The sequence below is a fragment of the Crinia signifera genome, chromosome 8, assembly GCF_055691185.1.
Source record: "Crinia signifera chromosome 8, ASM5569118v1, whole genome shotgun sequence".
NCBI lineage: Eukaryota > Metazoa > Chordata > Amphibia > Anura > Myobatrachidae > Crinia > Crinia signifera.
This window is the reverse complement of record NC_139224.1, coordinates 18,758,062-18,775,301: the sequence shown is the minus strand read 5'-3', so window position 1 is coordinate 18,775,301 and position 17,240 is coordinate 18,758,062. Positions and strand designations below refer to the sequence as shown.

The 17,240-nt window shown below is 50.8% G+C and overlaps 1 protein-coding gene across 11 annotated transcripts in view; it reads left to right on the top strand.

The window, feature by feature from the left end:
* The window catches only part of ATP2B2 (ATPase plasma membrane Ca2+ transporting 2), a 276,982-nt gene that overhangs the window by 199,691 nt on the left and 60,051 nt on the right, over positions 1-17,240 (top strand). For all 11 annotated transcript variants that reach the window (XM_083155903.1, XM_083155895.1, XM_083155894.1 and 8 more), the window contains 6 exons: positions 7,234-7,275; positions 12,222-12,377; positions 13,076-13,290; positions 13,508-13,750; positions 14,463-14,704; positions 16,868-17,102. In XM_083155903.1, the coding sequence (XP_083012029.1) occupies positions 7,234-7,275; positions 12,222-12,377; positions 13,076-13,290; positions 13,508-13,750; positions 14,463-14,704; positions 16,868-17,102 (1,133 nt within the window). The remainder of the gene's footprint in view (positions 1-7,233; positions 7,276-12,221; positions 12,378-13,075; positions 13,291-13,507; positions 13,751-14,462; positions 14,705-16,867; positions 17,103-17,240) is intronic.

Sequence of the window (17,240 nt, the reverse complement as noted above, 5' to 3'; positions counted from 1 at the left end):
CACAGGCAGGGACAGGGCTGGGACAGGGTAAGAGACAGTGGCATGCAGAAATAGCGACAGGGGCAGTGACAAGAGTATGAGCAGGAACAGGGGAAGGAGCTGGGATGGGAAGTGACAGGAACAGGGGCAGTGACAAAGACATTGGCAGGAACAGGGGAAGTAGCAGGGACAGGGGAAAGACAGGGGCACATGCAGGTACAGGAGAAGTGACAGGAACAGGGGCAGTGACAGGGCCGGGAAAGGGCAGTGACAAGAGCATGAGAAGGAACATTGGAAGGAGCTGGGACAGGGGAAGAGACAGGAACACATGCAACAGGAACAAGATCAGCGCTGGGACAGAGGAAGAGAAAAGAGCACATGCAGAACAGAGGCAGTGACAAGGGCATAGGCAGGGACAGGGCTGAGACAGATGAAGAGACAAGGGCACATGCAGGGACAGGGGCAGTGATAAGGGCCTGGGCAGGAACAGGGGAAGGAGCAGGGACAGGGGCACATGCAAGGACAGAGAAAGTGACAGGGGAAGAGACAGGGCAAGTGACAAGGGAACAAGCAGGAACAGGGAATGAGCAGGGACAGCGTTGGTAAAGGGGAATAGGCAAGAGCACATGCAGGGATACGGAAAGTGAAAGGGACAGTGACAGGGTCAGGACAGAGGCAATTACAAGGGCATGGACAGGAACAGGGGAAGAAGCAGGGCTGGGACATGGGAAGAGACAGGGGCACAGGCAGGAACAGAGGAAGTGACAAGGGCATGGGCAGGAACAGGTGAATGAGTAGGGCTGGGACATGGGAAGAGACAGGGGCACAGGCAGGAACAGGGGCAGGGGAAGTGACCGGAAAAGGGGCAGTGACAAGGGCACATACAGGAACAGGAGAATGAGCAGGGATAGGGGCAGTGATGGCCAGGACAGAAAAAATGGCAGTGACAAGGGTACAGACAGGGACAGGGGCAAATGCAGGAGCATGAACAAGGGAAGTGACAGGGCATGGGCAGGAACAGTAACAAGGGCATGGGTAGGAACAGGGGAAGAAGCAGGGACAGGGCTGTGACATCTAAAAAGACAGGGGCACATGCAGGGACAGGGAAAGTGACAGGACAGGGACACAAGCAGGGACAGGGGAAGTGACAGGGACAAGTGGGGTACAGGTAGGGGAAGGAGCAGAGACATTGCTGGCACAGGGGAAGTGACAGGAACAGAAGCAGGGACAGGGGCTTTGGAAGGATAGTCTGGAAGAGATGTGTTGCTGCTTTGATTGGTGGAATGGCGGGTGCGGTGGTGACATGGGTGGGTGAGGGTTGGGTTCGAGGGTGCCGTAGGTGGGGGAGGTTGGTTGGGGATGGGAGTTGCAGGTGCAGGGGTGCCTCATGTGGGTGGTGTGGGTTGGTGGGGTGCACCGGTTGAGTGAGGGGCAGTTGCGGGGGTGCTGTGGGTGCGGTAACAATGGTGGTGTGGTGGGGAAAGTAAGGGTGCGTGTGTACTGCGAATGGGTGATAGGTGGGTGTGTTGCTGGTTCGGCTGGGTTAGGGGTACTGCGAGTTGAGGAGTTCCAGGTGCAGGGGTGCCGTGGGTGGGTGCATTAGTAAGGCGGGTGGGAGAGTGGCGGGTTGCTGCAGGTGGTGGAGAGTGCCCTATAGTGTTTTGGGTGCGGGTGTGCTGTAGGTGGTGCAGTTGCTCTTGCGGGTGTGCTGTGACTGGGAGAGGGGTGGGTGCGGGGGGTCCTGTAGGTGGGGCTGGTGTGTTGGTGTTGTGGGTCGGTGAGGGGCAGTTGCAGTGGTACTGCAGATGGGTGAGGGGCGGGTTTGGTTGATTAGCGGGTGGGTGTGGTTGCGTGCTACCAGGTTGGGTAGGATCGGGTGTGTGCAAGGGTGGCATGGGTGGGGAAGTGTCGTGTGCAGGGGTACTGCAGTTGTGTTTGACTGAGGTGCGGGGTGGGCGCGGGTGGCGGGAGAGGCGTGTGCGAGTGTGGGGATCGGGTGGGTGCAGAGCTGATGGGGGGGGGGGTGTCCACAGTTGCTGTGGGAGTTGCAGGAGCGGCAGATAGGGTAGGGGCGTGTGGGTGCTGAGGGGCCGATTCGGCAGGTTGTGGAGGTCCGTACTGTGGTAGGGGAGTGGAGGGTGCCGTTGCCAGGCTTTTTTCTATTTTCCTGAGGGAAGCCTGTAGGCTGGCTGTGAGCAGGCTGCAGTGAAGGGAGGATGATGTGTAGTCAGTGGGGCAGGAGGGTAGATGATGTGCAGTCAGTGGGGCAGGAGGGTAGATGATGTGCAGTCAGTGGGGCGGGAGGGTAGATGATGTGTAGTCAGTGGGGCAGGAGGCAGATGATGTGTAGTCAGTGGGGCAGGTAGATGATGTGCAGTCAGTGGGGCAGGAGGGTAGATGACGTGTAGTCAGTGGGGCAGGAGGGTAGATGATGTGTAGTCAGTGGGGCAGGTAGATGATGTGCAGTCAGTGGGGAAGGAGGGCAGATGATGTGTAGTCAGTGGGGCAGGAGGGCAGATGATGTGTAGTCAGTGGGGCAGGAGGATAGATGATGTGCAGTCAGTGGGGCAGGAGGGTAGATGATGTGCAGTGAGTGGGGCAGGAGGGTAGATGATGTGTAGTCAGTGGGGCAGGAGGGTAGATGATGTGCAGGGTTAGTAGTGCTGAGGTCCATTTAGAGGGGTGATGAGGTTTGATAGGCCAATTATCAGTGTGATGTGGCAATTTGTGTGGTAACTGGGACAGTTAGAGAGTGGTAATGGGGAGTTAGCAGGGTAAGTGGCTATAATTGTTAGTGATGGGAGGTTAGAGTTAGTGGTGTGGAAGTGCAATCAGTGTGGTGGGGGGCAGTTAGTGGGGTTATAGGGATAGATTAGGGACATGCCAGGGGCAGTTATTAGTGATGGAGGGGCAGTTAGAATTGAGATTGGGCAGCTGCCATGAGTCACACTCACCATTTAAGGTGGCTCACGCGGTGCTGGAGATCTCCTCCCCTGCTCATGCTAATGGCTGTACACAGTACAGTGCCGTGTAGCTCCGCCCCCTTTTTGGACCTCTGTCTGCACTGCTGGGATGGTAAAACACTTGGAAGCCTGACAGGGGGAGGGTTGAGGCAACTTACCCCCTGTGTTCCCGATTCCCTCTGTCTTCATTTTTCTCCGCTGGGCCTGGGCTGCACCACACAGTAGTGAGGAAACTGAAAGTAAACTACAGCTCACTGCAGCAAGGGCTGCTGGGAATTGTAGTTTATTTTCTGTTTCTTCACTACAGTGCACCCAGCTCCTGCTGGACAGTGGACACTACAAGTTTGCTGCTGCAGGGGGTCGTCCGTCCTCTGCTCCTCCAGTTAGCGACTCTAATGTTTGGGGGGAGTGAGTGGAATCAGTGGATTAGTCTGGCCAGATCTGTCACTATTTATGTGACTGTCGCTGGGCGGAGTCATAGAGTGACTCCGCCTACTGTTATACACAAACTCACAGACTGATAGTTCTGGGCTATTATATAAGAGAAAGCAGGTCACAGCATACCAGATGAATTCTATAGGCAAGCGTAGTTACAGGCAGCAGCATACAGGTAGGGTGGCCAATCCCAGGATCGGGATCGGCTGGGTCCCAGGATTTGGCCCCCAAAACGCCGGGATTTCAATCCCGGGATTGGAGTTTCCAATCCCGGGATTTCGGGATTAGACTGCGCATGCGCAGTCTAATGCCGGGCAGCGTCTGAGCACTCAGACACTGCCTGGCTTCTCCTTTACCCGGCCGGCAGTGCAGCACTGCGCAGCATGACGAGGTCAGAGGTCACGCTGCGCAGGGCACAGCCGCACACACACATCCCGCCTCAGCCGTCCGCCCACCCACCCAGCCTCTCCAGCTCCCGGCCACCCCGCCGTAGGAGACGGCCTACCAACCTAGCAACCCTCCCATTCGCCCACTCAGCAACCCGGCTCCTGGCTGCACCCGGCTCCCGGCCGCCCACTCCGCAAATGTAGGTAAATATGTGGGCGGCCAGGGTGTTTTTATTATTAGGGAAATCAATCCCGGGATCCCGGGATTGAGCATTTTTCAATGCCGGGATTGAAAAAATGCCCCGGGATTGGCATCCCTACATACAGGTAATCACAGCATAAACAGACTCTTGCAAATGCTCCAGTGGTCCCTACAATTGACCTATCACTTGGGCAGCTAATTCACAATGAAGAGCATTTGCACTCTGCCCTGGAAACACTTATATCAGGAGATCACAGGTGCTGCTGATTACACACCTGGCTTCTGCTACAGCTCCAAAATCTGGTCTGGATCCTCCACATTACTCTCATGTGGAAGTTTGCTGTCTTTGCCACATTACTGGTTGCTTGTGTATTACATATCATTAATCTGCAATGTGGTCCTTCTGCAATATTAGTAGGATGGAATTTTTCCAGCTGCATGTATGCATGAGTGTGTGCATGGACCAGGACAGTGACAGGGCCTGGGCAGGGATAGGGCATGGCAGAAGCTAGGATTACTGATGCCTGGATCAAGGCAGTAATTTGGAAGCCTATATATAGGCTGAGTGTGTAGTCAGCACTCCTGGCCTCCTATACTGTATATACCGGCTACAATATGTCTGTAGTCAGCGCTCCTAACCTTCTGTACTGTATATACACTGGCTGTGTGTGTGTGGTCTCCACTCATGGCCTCCTAAACTGTATATACAGACTGTTTGTAGTCAGCGCTCTTGTCCTCCTATACTCTATATACTGGTTGTGTGTGTAGCCAGCTCCTCTGGCCTCCTATACTGTTTATACTGGCTGTGTGTGTTTGTAGTCAGCGCTCCTGGTCTCCTATACTGTATGTACTGGCTGTGTGTGTAGTCATCAGTCCTCACCTCCCATACTGTATTTACCGGCTCTGTGTAGTCAGCATTCCTGGCCACCTATACTATATACACTGGCTGGGTGTGGTCAGCACTCCTATTCTGTATACAGTATATTGTACCATCTGTGTTTGTAGTCAGCACTCTTGCCCTCCTATATTGCTTATATTGGCTGTGTGTGTAGTCAGCGCTCTTGTCCTACTATACTGTATATACTGGTTGTGTGTGTAGCCAGCTCTTCTGGCCTCTTATACTGCATATACCAGCTGTGTCTTTAGTCATTGCTCCTGGCCTCCTATACTGTATATACTGGCTGTGTGTGTGTGTGTGTGTGTGTGTGTGTGTGTGTGTGTGTGTGTGTGTGTGTGTGGTCAGCACTCCTGGCCTCCAATACTTTATATACGGATGTAGGTCAACCTGTACTGTACAGTATAAACTTTGCACACTACCTTATCATTATAAGGGAAATCTAAGTTCGAACATGGTTTTAATTGGATGAGCCCTTAAGGGTGCTGTCATAAGGGTCCATGCTATTTCTGTTGTTTTCATGCATTGTGATGTGTCGCTGGAAAGCTTATGACTTTCTGAATACAACTAGGGCTGCTGAAAGCCCCGGTAAAAAAGGGATGTTGCCAATGGGAGGGCCGTGGCCACACCCCTGCCAGTGCACAGGCTGCTGTTGCCTCTCTCCCCTGCTCAGCACTGTGCAGCATGTGCTGAGCGGGGGAGAGAGGCTGTGCTGCTGTGGCAGCCTCGGTTCTCTACTCCCAATGCATGGTCTCTGCAACTGGAGAGGGTGGCTTGGAACCCGGGATTCTTCATCAGACCCAGGCCCGGGTAAAAAGTACCCCCTATCCTTGACAGCACTGAATACAACACAATAAACAGACTCCCTTAAGTGAACCCTTAACCCCTTGAGTGGTGGGTTTTCCTGGGGCAGGAAAAACCTACCAGGGCAGGTTTGCCTTGCCCCAGAAATACCAGCACAGGAGGGGCAGCAGAATTCATTCAATGGTCGAGGGCGGCAGAACCTCCCCAAGCGGCGAAAAGGAGGAACAAGGGTGGTGTCGGGGAGGATAAGCAACAGGGGGGTTTGAGGATCAACAACAGGGGGGATGGTGGTGTGCTTGTGGTTAACTGCTGGAGGAACCACTGGCACTCTCTCTCTTTACAGTGGCATGCCCGCACCTGCAGCGCAGCTCAGCCCGAGAAATTTCCAGGCATACTGTACCACCAAAGGGATTAAAAGCCTATAAAGGTCCATGAATTGAAAAACATTTTCACTTTACCAAACTTTTGACAATTGCATATGCATAAATTTTCACCAGTCCGTCGGACGGGCCTTAAGACTAGTGTTGTATATGTGGGCTGTGTGTGTGGGGTCAGCACTCCTGGCCTCCAATACTTTATATACTGGTGTAGGTCAACCTATTTTAGGTGTTGACCCAATGCATGTGTACCTTAATAGGGTTGACCTAATGACCGTATTCCTGCCCTTCTATACTGTATATACTGGTTGTGTGTGTAGTTAGCTGTCCAGGCCTCAAATACTGTATATACCGGCTGTGATTGAAGTCAGCACTCCTGCTCTTAGATACTATATATACTGGCTGTGTGTGTAGTCAGCACTCCTGCCCTTCTATATGGTATATATGACGGTTTGTGCAGTCAGTGCTCCAGGCCTCCTATACTGTATACACCGGCTGTGATTGAAGTCAGCACTCCTGCTCTTAGATTCCAAATATACTGGCTGTGTGTGTAGTCAGCACTCTTGCCCTTCTATACGGTATATATGATGGTTTGTGTAGTAAGCGCTCCAGGACTCCTATACTGTATATACCGGCTGTGATTTTAGTCAGCACTCCTACTCTTTGGTACTGTATATACTTGTTATATATGTAGTCAGCACTCCTGGCCTTCTTTACGGTATATACTGGCTGTGAGTGTAGTTAGCTATCCAGGCCTCCCATACTGTATATACCGGCTGTGATTGTAGTCAGCACTCCTGCTCTTTGATACTGTATATCCTTGTCATATGTGTAGTCAGCACTCCTGCCCTGCTATATGGTATATACTGGCTGTGTGTGAAGTTAGCTATGCAGGCCTCCTATACTGTATATACAGGCTGTGATTGTAGTCAGAACTCCCGCTCTTTGATATTGTATATACTGGCTGTGTCTGTAGTCAGCGCTCCTGGACTCCTATATGCTATATACCATCTTTGTATGTATATGGGAGTCCTGGCCTTGCTATATGTACACACCAGTTCGAGCATCTTTATCTCTTTTGTATGAACGCTGTATAACATAATACACACACTGGCTGTATGTAATTTATTGTGTGCTGTCACATGTATGTTCTGATGTTTCATGTTCTCTCTGTCATACTCTCATCATGTAGGCAAAATGCAAGATGGGAATGTGGAGATCATCCAGAATAAAGGTAACACACCCTCCGCATTGTGTACACCCAGTAGCCACAGGGCACTGTTCCGGCATGGGAGAGAGGGTTATAGCAGACATCTCACACTGGGCAACTCCTCTATCATGTAAAATAGACTAAGGGGGGAATTTACTAAAGGAAATTTGTAAAAAAATAGATGTATTTGTATCCAGAAAAACACTTATTTTTGACATTTACTATCCCGAAAATACGGCAATTCGTTTTCGTATTGATGTCACATCAATACGAATACGAATTGCCGTATTTTCGGGATAGTAAATGTCAAAAATGAGTGTATTTCTGGATACAAATACATCTATTTTTTACAAATTTCCTTTAGTAAATTTCCCCCTAAATGTCAGTGCTCAAAGTCATGGGGCAGCAGCAAAGGCCATTATGGTATTAGCATGCATACAAAGTGGCATAGAAGAGAGGGACGATGGTGTAATCATGCCACTTTGGTGCATTCTCATCTACATCATTGGTGCATTCTCATCTACAATACAGTGTACAGTTATGGGCTATGAGGAAAGGCTAGCCAGGTTAGGGATGGTTACATTGGGCTATGAGGAAAGGCTAGCCAGGTTAGGTGTGGTTACATTGGGCTATGAGGAAATGCTAGCCAGGTTAGGGATGGTTACATTGGGATATGAGGAAAGGCTAGCCAGGTTAGGGATGGTTACATTGGGATATGAGGAAAGGCTAGCCAGGTTAGGTGTGGTGACATTGGGATATAAGGAAAGGCTAGCCAGGTTAGGTGTGGTTACATTGGGATATGAGGAAAGGCAAGCCAGGTTAGGGAAGGTTACATTGGGATCTGAGGAAAGGCTAGCCAGGTTAGGGATGGTTACATTGGGGTATGAGGATAGGCTAGCCAGGTTAGGGATGGGTACATTGGGATATGAGGAAAGGCTAGCCAGGTTAGGGATGGTTACATTGGAATATGAGGAAAGGCTAGCCAGGTTAGGGAAGGTTACATTGGAATATGAGGAAAGGCTAGCCGGGTTAGGGAAGGTTACACTGGGATATGAGGAAAGGCTTGGCAGGTTAGGGATGGTTACATTGGGCTATGAGGAAAGGCTAGTCAGGTTAGGGATGGTTACATTGGGATATGAGGAAAGGCTTGGCTGGTTAGGGATGGTTACATTGGGATATGAGGAAAGGCTAGCCAGATTAGGGATGGGTACATTGGGATATGAGGAAAGGCTAGCCAGGTTAGGGATGGTTACATTGGGCTATGAGGAAAGGCTAGCCAGGTCACGGATGGGTACATTGGGCTATGAGGAAAGGCTAGCCAGGTTAGATGTAGTTACATTGGGATATGAGGAAAGGCTAGCCAGGTTAGGGATGGTTACATTGGGCTACGAGGAAAGGCTAGCCAGGTTAGGGATGGTTACATTGGGATATGAGGAAAGGCTAGCCAGGTTAGGGATGTTACATTGGGCTATGAGGAAAGGCTAGCCAGGTTAGGGATGGTTACATTGGGATATGAGGAAAGGCTAGCCAGGTTAGGTGTGGTTCCATTGGGATATGAGGAAAGGCTAGCCAGGTTAGGGATGGTTACATTGGGCTATGAGGAAAGGCTAGCCAGGTTAGGGATGGTTACATTGGGATATGAGGAAAGGCTAGCCAGGTTAGGGATGGTTACATTGGGATATGAGGAAAGGCTAGCCAGGTTAGGTGTGGTTCCATTGGGATATGAGGAAAGGCTAGCCAGGTTAGGGATGGTTACATTGGGGTATGAGGATAGGCTAGCCAGGTTAGGGATGGGTACATTGGGCTATGAGGAAAGGCTAGCCAGGTTAGGGTTGGTTACATTGGGCTATGAGGAAAGGCTAGCCAGGTTAGGGATGGTTACATTGGGGTATGAGGATAGGCTAGCCAGGTTAGGGATGGGTACATTGGGATATGAGGAAAGGCTAGCCAGGTTAGGGATGGTTACATTGGGATATGAGGAAAGGCTAGCCAGGTTAGGTGTGGTTACATTGGAATATGAGGAAAGGCTAGCCGGGTTAGGGAAGGTTACACTGGGATATGAGGAAAGGCTTGGCAGGTTAGGGATGGTTACATTGGGCTATGAGGAAAGGCTAGCCAGGTTAGGTGTGGTTACATTGGGATATGAGGAAAGGCTAGCCAGGTTAGGTGTGGTTCCATTGGGATATGAGGAAAGGCTAGCCAGGTTAGGGATGGTTACATTGGGCTATGAGGAAAGGCTAGCCAGGTTAGGGATGGTTACATTGGGATATGAGGAAAGGCTAGCCAGGTTAGGGATGGTTACATTGGGATATGAGGAAAGGCTAGCCAGGTTAGGTGTGGTTCCATTGGGATATGAGGAAAGGCTAGCCAGGTTAGGGATGGTTACATTGGGGTATGAGGATAGGCTAGCCAGGTTAGGGATGGGTACATTGGGCTATGAGGAAAGGCTAGCCAGGTTAGGGTTGGTTACATTGGGCTATGAGGAAAGGCTAGCCAGGTTAGGGATGGTTACATTGGGGTATGAGGATAGGCTAGCCAGGTTAGGGATGGGTACATTGGGATATGAGGAAAGGCTAGCCAGGTTAGGGATGGTTACATTGGAATATGAGGAAAGGCTAGCCAGGTTAGGGAAGGTTACATTGGAATATGAGGAAAGGCTAGCCGGGTTAGGGAAGGTTACACTGGGATATGAGGAAAGGCTTGGCAGGTTAGGGATGGTTACATTGGGCTATGAGGAAAGGCTAGCCAGGTTAGGTGTGGTTACATTGGGATATGAGGAAAGGCTAGCCAGGTTAGGTGTGGTTCCATTGTGATATGAGGAAAGGCTAGCCAGGTTAGGGATGGTTACATTGGGATATGAGGAAAGGCTAGCCAGGTTAGGGATGGTTACACTGGGATATGAGGAAAGGCTAGCCAGGTTAGGGATGGTTACACTGGGATATGAGGAAAGGCTAGCCAGGTTAGGTGTGGTTCCATTGGGATATGAGGAAAGGCTAGCCAGGTTAGGAATGGTTACATTGGGATATGAGGAATGGCTAGCCAGGTTAGATGTGGTTACATTGGGATATGAGGAAAGGCTAGCCAGGTTAGGTGTGGTTCCATTGGGATATGAGGAAAGGCTAGCCAGGTTAGGGATGGTTACATTGGGATATGAGGAAAGGCTAGCCAGGTTAGGTGTGGTTACATTGGGATATGAGGAAAGGCTAGCCAGGTTAGGGATGGTTACATTGGGGTGTGAGGAAAGGCTAGCCAGGTTAGGGATGGTTACATTGGGATATGAGGAAAGGCTAGCCAGGTTAGGGATGGTTACATTGGGCTATGAGGAAAGGCTAGCCAGGTTAGGGATGGTTACATTGGGCTACGAGGAAAGGCTAGCCACGTTAGGGATGGTTACATTGGGCTATGAGGAAAGGCTAGCCAGGTTAGGGATGGTTACATTGGGATATGAGGAATGGCTAGCCAGGTTAGGGATGGTTACATTGGGCTATGAGGAAAGGCTAGCCAGGTTAGGGAAGGTTACATTGGGCTATGAGGAAAGGCTAGCCAGGTTAGGGATGGTTACATTGGGCTACGAGGAAAGGCTAGCCAGGTTAGGGATGCTTACATTGGGCTACGAGGAATGGTTAGGTATGGTTACATTGGGATATGAGGAAAGGCTAGCCAGGTTAGGGATGGTTACATTGGGATATGAGGAAAGGCTAGCCAGGTTAGGGATGGTTACATTGGGCTACGAGGAAAGGCTAGCCAGGTTAGGGATGGTTACATTGGGCTACGAGGAAAGGCTAGCCAGGTTAGGGATGGTTACATTGGGCTAGGAGAAAAGGCTAGCCAGGTTAGGTGTGGTTACATTGGGATATGAGGAAAGGCTAGCCAGGTTAGGTGTGGTTACATTGGGATATGAGGAAAGGCTAGCAAGGTTAGGGATGGTTACATTGGGGTGTGAGGAAAGGCTAGCCAGGTTAGGGATGGTTACATTGGGATATGAGGAAAGGCTAGCCAGGTTAGGGATAGTTACATTGGGATATGAGGAAAGGTTAGCCAGGTTAGGGATGGTTACATTGGGCTACGAGGAAAGGCTAGCCAGGTTAGGGATGGTTACATTGGGCTATGAGGAAAGGCTAGCCAGGTTAGGGATGGTTACATTGGGATATGAGGAATGGCTAGCCAGGTTAGGGATGGTTACATTGGGCTATGAGGAAAGGCTAGCCAGGTTAGGGAAGGTTACATTGGGCTATGAGGAAAGGATAGCCAGGTTAGGGATGGTTACATTGGGCTACGAGGAAAGGCTAGCCAGGTTAGGGATGGTTACATTGGGCTACGAGGAATGGTTAGGTATGGTTACATTGGGATATGAGGAAAGGCTAGCCAGGTTAGGGATGGTTACATTGGGATATGAGGAAAGGCTAGCCAGGTTAGGGATGGTTACATTGGGCTATGAGAAAAGGCTAGCCAGGTTAGGTGTGGTTACATTGGGATATGAGGAAAGGCTAGCCAGGTTAGGGATGGTTACATTGGGATATGAGGAAAGGCTAGCCAGATTAGGGATGGTTACATTGGGATATGAGGAAAGGCTAGCCACGTTAGGGATGGTTACATTGGGATATTGAGGAATGGCTAGCCAGGTTAGGGATGGTTACATTGGGCTATGAGAAAAGGCTAGCCAGGTTAGGTGTGGTTACATTGGGATATGAGGAAAGGCTAGCCAGGTTAGGGATGGTTACATTGGGATATGAGGAAAGGCTAGCCACGTTAGGGATGGTTACATTGGGATATTGAGGAATGGCTAGCCAGGTTAGGGATGGTCACATTGGGCTACGAGGTATGGTTAGGTATGGTTACAATGGGATATACTGTATAGTAACAGGCTTAGGAATACTGGGGGGGGGGGGGGGGGCCGCCGCACAATGTCAGTTTGCACCAGGTTACACAGGACAGGTGATTACATTACTGCTCTCATTATGCTTTCACAGCCAAACAGCAGGACGGAGCGGCGGCGATGGAGATGCAGCCCCTGAAAAGTGGAGATGGGGAGGAAAAGGAGAAAAAGAAATCAAACCCTCATAAAAAGGAAAAATCAGTGCTACAGGGAAAGCTGACGAAGCTGGCCGTGCAGATCGGGAAAGCTGGTAGGTCAGATATATCATGTGGTGTAATGTGCTACAGGGAAAGCTGACGAAGCTGGCCGTGCAGATCGGGAAAGCTGGTAGGTCAGATATATCATGGTCCGTATGTGGTGTAATGTGCTACAGGGAATGCTGACAAAGGGAGGAGGACCCTGTTCCAAGGAGCTTACAGTCTAGAGGGAGGGGGAGACAGGAGACCTGAGCTGCAGGCAATGAAGCCTAAGTGGTCGATTCTATTACACCGAAGGGTGCGGATGATTCCCGAGTGCGAATCAATCATGACACCGGGAGCACTTTAAGGTGGGCCGAATTCGCTTAAAGTGCTCGCACCTCCATAGGGGTGTGAGCAATTTTCAGTGAATCCGGCTCTGTGAAGGGTGCCTGCCAGAGGAGTAGGGTGTAAGGCCATATGATAAGGACCGGCGTGTCCTATAGGCTAATAGAGGGCTTTGCAGTGAGGTTGTGCTGCCACAGGCAACCAATCAGCTCGTCCGGTGCTTTTAAAGGAAATGGATATCCATTAAAAGAACCTCGTCTAAAGAGCTTACAGGTTTTCTGTCAGCGTTCGGTAGCACCTGTTCTCTAGGTCTGTATTATGGTGCATGATACAATATAGACGTTACTCTGTGCTCTTCAGCATTGTATACCAGCCATTCCCGGTCACTTTGTTTCGTCTGACAATTGTGTCCCTTGTCCCGCAGGTTTGGTCATGTCGGCAATCACTGTCATTATCTTGGTGCTGTATTTTGCTATTGATACATTTGTTGTCAATAAAATCCCGTGGTTGCCGGAGTGCACGCCGGTCTACATTCAGTACTTTGTGAAGTTCTTCATCATCGGCGTGACGGTGCTGGTTGTGGCCGTCCCAGAAGGGCTTCCTCTGGCTGTAACCATTTCTCTGGCATACTCCGTAAAAGTAAGTGACATCCTTCCCTCATCTGTCTGATGAAATACTCATCCTTCACTCATTGTGCATTAGAAGAGCTTAAGTGGTCAGTTATCATTTCCTTTTTACATGGAGCCAGTAAGAGTTGCTCCCTTCTCGCTACCAGTTATGTACAGCAGTTATGCTGCTGAGGACCAGCTGACTTGACGCGTTTCGGCGCCAATAGTCTCAATGAATTGTTTTACAGAAAATGATGAAAGATAATAATCTAGTACGACATTTGGACGCTTGTGAGACGATGGGGAACGCCACAGCCATCTGCTCCGACAAGACCGGAACACTGACTACAAACCGAATGACCGTGGTTCAAGCCTATATTGGAGAGGCCCACTACAGGGAAATCCCAGACCCTGATGCCCTGCCAGCCAAAACCTTAGATGTTCTAGTACATGCCATAGGTATCAACAGCGCCTACACCTCCAAGGTCCTGGTGAGTACAACACACCCCCCCCCCCTGCCCCCATAGGTACACTAGTATGGACCCAGATGGTGCACTGTGTGTCTAGGACCTCCTTACAGGTAGTAGTGGTACAGAGGAACCAGCGTAGGGTAGGTGCAGACACATCTGGCCAGGGACAGCCCCAAGGTCCTGGTGAATACCCCCCCCATAGGTACACTAGTATGGACCCAGATGGTGCACTATGTGTCTAGGACCCCCTTACAGGTAGCAGTGGTGCAGAGGAACCAGCGTAGGGTAGGTGCAGGCACGTCTGGCCAGGGACAGCCCCAAGGTCCTAGTGAGTACCCCCCCTATAGGTACACTAGTATGGACCCAGATGGTGCACTGTGTGTCTAGGACCCCCTTACAGGTAGCAATGGTGCAGAGGAACCAGCGTAGGGTAGGTGCAGGCACGTCTGGCCAGGGACAGCCCCAAGATCCTGGTGAGTACCCCCCCATGGGTACACTAGTATGGACCCAGATGGTGCACTGTGTGTCTAGGACCCCCTTACAGGTAGCAGTGGTGCAGAGGAACCAGCGTAGGGTAGGTGCAGGCACGTCTGGCCAGGGACAGCCCCAAGCATTTACTACTTCCGCTTTAATCCAATCTCTCCCCCACTCCAGTCACTGTTCCCTGCATTACGGCAGTCAGAAATGGGGCTTCTACCTTGCGTTCTGTACCAACCTTCAGCCTTTCTCCCAGCCTGCAGAGAAGGACGGTGGGCTCCCAAGGCAAGTTGGAAACAAAACCGAATGTGGCTTATTGGGATTTGTGTTGGATCTAAAGCGCGATTACCAGACCGTGCGTAATGTCATCCCGGAGGAGAAGCTCTACAAAGTCTACACCTTCAATTCTGTCAGGAAGTCTATGAGCACCGTGGTCAAACTGCAGGACGGCAGCTTCCGTATGTACAGCAAAGGGGCTTCCGAGATCATCCTCAAGAAGTAAGTGTCGCACATTGCTAGCCGGGTGGTCTGATACGGAGATAATAGAACATTTACACACCTAACTAGGTAGTGTGAGTGTGGGAAGCCTCAGTATAAGAAGTGTGAGTGTGGGGAGCCTCAGTATAAGAAGTGTGAGTGTGGGAAGCCTCAGTATAAGAAGTGTGAGTGTGGTGAGCCTCATTATAAGAAGTGTGAGTGTGGGGAGCCTCAGTATAAGAAGTGTGAGTGTGGGAAGCCTCAGTATAAGAAGTGTGAGTGTGGGAAGCCTCAGTATAAGAAGTGTGAGTGTGGGGAGCCTCAGTATAAGAAGTGTGAGTGTGGGGAGCCTCAGTATAAGAAGTGTGAGTGTGGGGAGCCTCAGTATAAGAAGTGTGAGTGTGGGAAGCCTCAGTATAAGAAGTGTGAGTGTGGGGAGCCTCAGTATAAGAAGTGTGAGTGTGGGGAGCCTCGGTATAAGAAATGTGGGGAGTGGGACTCAGGCAGTGTGAGTGTGGGGTGTTAGTGTGTGTCGTTCAGCCTGGGTGTGGGGAATGTGAGGTGTCAGTGTGTGGAAAGTGTGTGTCAGGCAGTCTGAGTGGGAGTGTGGGGTGTCATGCAGTCTGAGTGGGACTGTGGGGTGGAAGTGTGTGTCGGGCAGTCTGGGTGTGAGGTGTCCGTGTGTATTGGGAAGTCTGAGTGTGTGAGTGAGGTGTCTCTGTGTGTCTTGCTGTATGAGTCTTCGGAAGTGTGTGTCAGGTAGTCTGAGTGTGGGTGTGGCGAGTGGGAGCGTAAGGAGTGTGTGTTAGGCAGTCTGGATGTGGGGAGTGTGTGGAAGTGTGTGTTGTGCAGTCTGTGTCTGTGTCAGGAAGTCTAAATGGGAGTGTGGGGTGTCAGTGTCTGGATAGTGTGTGTCAGGCAGTGTGAGTGTGTGGAAGTGTGTGTTGGTCAGTCTGAATGGGAGTGGTTAGTGTCAGTGTGGGATAGTGTGCGTCAGGCAGTCTGAGTGGGAGTATGGGGTGTCAGTGTATGTTGGGCATTCTGAGTGTGAGTGTGTGGTGTCAGTGTGTGTCAGGCAGTCTGAGTGGGAATGTGGGGTGTCAATGTGTGGATAATGTGTGTGGGTTGTCAGGCAGTCTGAGTGGGAGTGGTGGGTGTTAGTGTGTCAGGCAGTCTGAATGAGAGTGTGGGGTGTCAGTGTGTGTCAGGCAGTCTCAATGGGAGTGTGGGGCGTCAGTGTAGGGATAGTGTGTGTCCGGCAGTCTGAGTGGGAGTGTGGTGTGTCAGTGTGTGGATAGTGTTTGTCTGATAGTCTAAATGGGAGTGTGGGGTGTCAGTGTGTGGATAATGTGTGTCGGCAGTCTGAGTGTGGGGTGTCAGTGTGTGTTGGGCATTTAGAGTGTGATTGTGTGTTTTTTTTTTTTGTCAGGCAGTCTGAATGGGAGTGGTGGGTGTCAGCGTGTGTCGTGTGTGTCAGGCAGTCTGAATGGTGGGTGTCAGTGTGTGTAAGGCAGCCTGGGTGGGAGTGTGAGGTGTCAGTGTGTGTATTGTGAGTGTCAGGCAGTCTGAATGTGAGTGGTGGGTGTAAATGTGTGTACAGTGTGTGTCAGGCAGTCTGAGTGGGAGTGTGGGGTATTAATGTGTATAAGGCAGCCTGAGTGGAAGTGTGGATTGTGTGTGTCAGGTGGGGTGTCAGTGTGTGTGTCAGGCAGTCTGAGTGGGAGTGTGGGGTGTCAGTGTGTGGATTGTTTGTGTCAGGTGGGGTGTCAGTGTGTGGCAGGCAGTCTGAGTGGGAGTGGTGGGTGTCAGTGTGTGTCGGGCAGTCCGAGTGTGAGTATGGGGTGTCGGTGTTTGTCAGGCAGTCTGAGTGGGAATGTGTGGATAGTGTGTGTCAGGCAGTCTGAGTGGGAGTATGTGGAGAGTGTGTGTCAGGCAGTCTGAGTGGGACTGTGTGGAGAGTGTGTGTCAGGCAGTCTGAGTGGGAATGGGTGGAGAGTGTGTGTCGGGCAGTCTGAGTGGGACTGTGTGGAGAGTGTGTGTCGGGCAGTCTGAGTGGGACTGTGTGGAGAGTGTGTGTCAGGCAGTGTATAAGCCCGGTGTATAATCTCTGCCGATGGTCCTCATGCCGCGGATACAGAATACCAGTAATATGGGAATAACTCCCATCACAATTTATGTTTGTAGGTGCTCTAGAATCCTGAATGGAGCAGGGGAACCCCGGATTTTTAAGCCCAAAGATCGCGATGAGATGGTAAAAAAGGTGATAGAACCCATGGCCTGTGAAGGGCTCCGTACAATCTGTATTGCGTACCGGGACTTCAGCCAGAACCCAGAACCAGACTGGGAGAATGAGAACGATATTGTGACAGAACTGACCTGCATCGCTGTTGTGGGCATTGAGGATCCGGTCAGGCCGGAGGTAATGTATGTTTGTGTCTCCTGACAGATGGACTATAGTATCTATGTCAGTGTGACATTGCTGACACACATCGGATGTGAAACTCGGGGATGTAAGGGTTAATGTCCTCTGCGCTGTCGCCATCTAGGGAGGATCTGT